Source organism: Ambystoma mexicanum, chromosome 12 (assembly GCF_040938575.1).
Source record: "Ambystoma mexicanum isolate Mex_15411 chromosome 12, UKY_AmexF1_1, whole genome shotgun sequence".
Taxonomy (NCBI): Eukaryota; Metazoa; Chordata; class Amphibia; order Caudata; family Ambystomatidae; genus Ambystoma; species Ambystoma mexicanum.
Window position 1 is genome coordinate 1,189,047,020 of NC_090936.1, and position 3,675 is coordinate 1,189,050,694.

At 54.3% G+C, this 3,675-nt stretch overlaps 1 protein-coding gene across 1 annotated transcript; it reads left to right on the forward strand.

Annotated features, from left to right (window-relative positions):
• Window positions 1–659: 659 nt before the first annotated feature.
• Window positions 660–3,326, forward strand: LOC138514745 (uncharacterized). The gene has a single exon (XM_069630130.1). The coding sequence runs from the start codon at window positions 660–662 to the stop codon at window positions 3,324–3,326; it is 2,667 nt and encodes an 888-aa protein (XP_069486231.1).
• The last annotated feature ends 349 nt before the right edge of the window (window positions 3,327–3,675 follow it).

Sequence of the window (3,675 nt, forward strand, 5' to 3'; positions counted from 1 at the left end):
GAGGCGTAGGCACAAAGGGATCAAACCTGGTTTGGCGCACAGAGACAAACTCTAGAATGACCTTTCCTAAAAGAAATGGCGAAAAAAAGAAAAAGGCCGGGACCTGTTTAAACAAAGGGGGCTCAGACGGCATCTTGAACAAAATGGCACCCGCGATTTAACGCTACCCATGTTCGCGGTCAGGAAAAATCATGGTAGTTTGTTGTAAAACCACTGCCACCAGCCATGACTGCTACATGAGTTTCTAGATATAGGGGATACTAGGTAACCCCTCCAGCACTCTATTGTAAGATAGGGTGTGCCAGGTCTAGGAATTTGAAGAGACTAGTAAAGTCAATTTCCCTTTACTTTCTCTGGGGAACAGTAGTTTATCCCAGGGAAGGTATTTAAACAGACAGCATAAAAGGCTTCCCCTGTGCCACTGCACTGAGGGTGCTGTGTGACACACATGAAAAGATGCTGCCTATGGAGTTTGTCTAAAACTTCATAATCAAAGAACACAAGAGTAAAACACATTCAAAATACACGAGAGAGTGGGAAAAAAAGGCTCATACTCTCTCCAGGTAAAAAAATCAAGTCCTCAAAATCCAGCAAAGTTGCTGGGGGTCTCTAAGGTGAAGGGAATTAGCACATTATGAGAATTCTCCCTAACACAGACTATGCCTACTATTGTGCCTGTGACTTCCACCCATGCTGTGCCCACTGTTGTGCCTGTGACTGCCACTCATGCCGTGCCCACTGTTGTGCCTGTGACTGCCACTCATGCTGTGCCCACTGTTGTGCCTGTGACTGCCACTCATGCCATGCCCACTGTTGTGCCTGTTACTGCCACTCATGCTATGCCCACTGTTGTGCCTGTGACTGCCACTCACGCCATGCCCACTGTTGTGCCTGTTACTACCACTCATGCCATTCAGGCTATTCATACTATTGTGCCTGTGACTGCCACCCATGCCGTGCCCACTGTTGTGCCTGTGACTGCCACTCATGCTGTGCCCACTGTTGTGCCTGTGACTACCACTCATGCTGTGCCCACTGTTGTGCCTGTGACTGCCACTCATGCCATGCCCACTGTTGGGCCTGTTACTGCCACTCATGCTATGCCCACTGTTGTGCCTGTGACTGCCACTCACGCCGTGCCCACTGTTGTGCCTGTTACTACCACTCATGCCATTCAGACTATTCATACTATTGTGGCTGTGACTGCCACCCATGCTGTGCCCACTGTTGTGCCTGTGACTGGCACTCATGCCGTGCCCACTGTTGTGCCTGTTACTGCCACTCATGCCGTGCCCACCGTTGTGCCTGTTACTGCCACTCATGCTATGCCCACTGTTGTGCCTGTGACTGCCACCCATGCCATGCCCACTGTTGTGCCTGTGACTGCCACTCATGCCACCCATGCTGTGCCCACTGTTGTGCCTGTGACTGCCACCCATGCCGTGCCCACTGTTGTGCCTGTGACTGCCACTCATGCCACTCATGCTGTGCCCACTGTTGTGCCTGTGACTGCCACTCATACTGTGCCCACTGTTGTGCCTGTGACTGCCACTCCTGCCATGCCCACTGTTGGGCCTGTGACTGCCACCCATGCTGTGCTCACTGTTGTGCCTGTGACTGGCACTCATGCCGTGCCCACTGTTGTGCCTGTGACTGCCACTCATGCTGTGCCCACTGTTGTGCCTGTGACTGCCACTCCTGCTGTGCCCACTGTTGTGCCTGTTACTGCCACTCATGCTATGCCCACTGTTGTGCCTGTTACTGCCACTCATGCCACTCATGCTATTCATACTATTGTGCCTGTGACTGCCACTCATGCCGTGCCCACCGTTGTGCCTGTTACTGCCACTCATGCCACTCATGCTGTGCCCACTGTTGTGCCTGTGACTGCCACTCATGCTGTGCCCACTGTTGTGCCTGTGACTGCCACTCATGCCATGCCCACTGTTGTGCCTGTGACTGCCACTCATGCCGTGCCCACCGTTGTGCCTGTGACTGCCACTCATGCCACTCATGCTGTGCCCACTGTTGTGCCTGTGACTGCCACCCATGCTGTGCCCACTGTTGTGCCTGTGACTGCCACTCACGCCGTGCCCACTGTTGTGCCTGTTACTACCACTCATGCCATTCATGCTATTCATACTATTGTGCCTGTGACTGCCACTCATGCCGTGCCCACCGTTGTGCCTGTTACTGCCACTCATGCCACTCATGCTGTGCCCACTGTTGTGCATGTGACTGCCACCCATGCTGTGCCCACTGTTGTGCCTGTGACTGCCACTCATGCCGTGCCCACTGTTGTGCCTGTGACTGCCACTCATGCCACTCATGCTGTGCCCACTGTTGTGCCTGTGACTGCCACTCATGCCGTGCCCACTGTTGTGCCTGTGACTGCCACTCATGCCACTCATGCTGTGCCCACTGTTGTGCCTGTGACTGCCACTCATGCCATGCCCACTGTTGTGCCTGTTACTGCCACTCATGCCGTGCCCACTGTTGTGCCGGTTACTGCCACTCATGCCACTCATGCTGTGCCCACTGTTGTGCCTGTGACTGCCACTCATGCCACTCATGCCGTGCCCACTGTTGTGCCTGTGACTGCCACTCATGCTGTGCCCACGGTTGTGCCTGTGACTGCCACTCATGCTGTGCCCACTGTTGTGCCTGTGACTGCCACTCATGCTGTGCCCACTGTTGTGCCTGTGACTGCCACTCATGCCATTCATGCTGTGCCAACTGTTGTCCCTGTTACTGCCACTCATGCCACTCATGCCGTGCCCACTGTTGTGCCTGTGACTGCCACTCATGCTGTGCCCACTGTTGTGCCTGTGACTGCTACTCACGCTGTTCCCACTGTTGTGCCTGTGACTGCCACTCATGCCATGCCCACTGTTGTGCCTGTGACTGCCACTCATGCCACTCATGCTGTGCCCACTGTTGTGCCTGTTACTGCCACTCATGCCACTCATGCTGTGCCCACTGTTGTGCCTGTGACTGCCACTCATGCTGTGCCCACTGTTGTGCCTGTGACTGCCACTCATGCTGTGCCCACTGTTGTGCCTGTTACTGCCACTCATGCCACTCATGCCGTGCCCACTGTTGTGCCTGTGACTGCCACTCATGCTGTGCCCACTGTTGTGCCTGTGACTGCCACTCATGCCATGCCCACTGTTGTGCCTGTTACTGCCACTCATGCTATGCCCACTGTTGTGCCTGTGACTGCTACTCACGCTGTTCCCACTGTTGTGCCTGTGACTGCCACTCATGCCATGCCCACTGTTGTGCCTGTACTGCCACTCATGCTATGCCCACTGTTGTGCCTGTGACTGCTACTCATGCTGTTCCCACTGTTGTGCCTGTGACTGCCACCCATGCTGTGCCCACTGTTGTGCTTGTGGGTGCCATCAAGGGATTTGCCCACTGTTGTGCCTGTTACCAACACCCATGCTGTCCCTAATCTAGAGGTCAGCCCCAATCTGCCAAGTACTGTGCCAACTACCACCCGCACTCTCAATTATTCCCCCGCACTACTCCTCACTTGTGCACTTATCAATGCACGCTCAATCCCAGCTCATGCCCTTGATATTCATGACCTCATTACGAGCCATAACCTGGACCTACTATTCATCAGCGAAACATGGCTTCATGAAGCTTTTGGTCCTGCCTCATCATTGG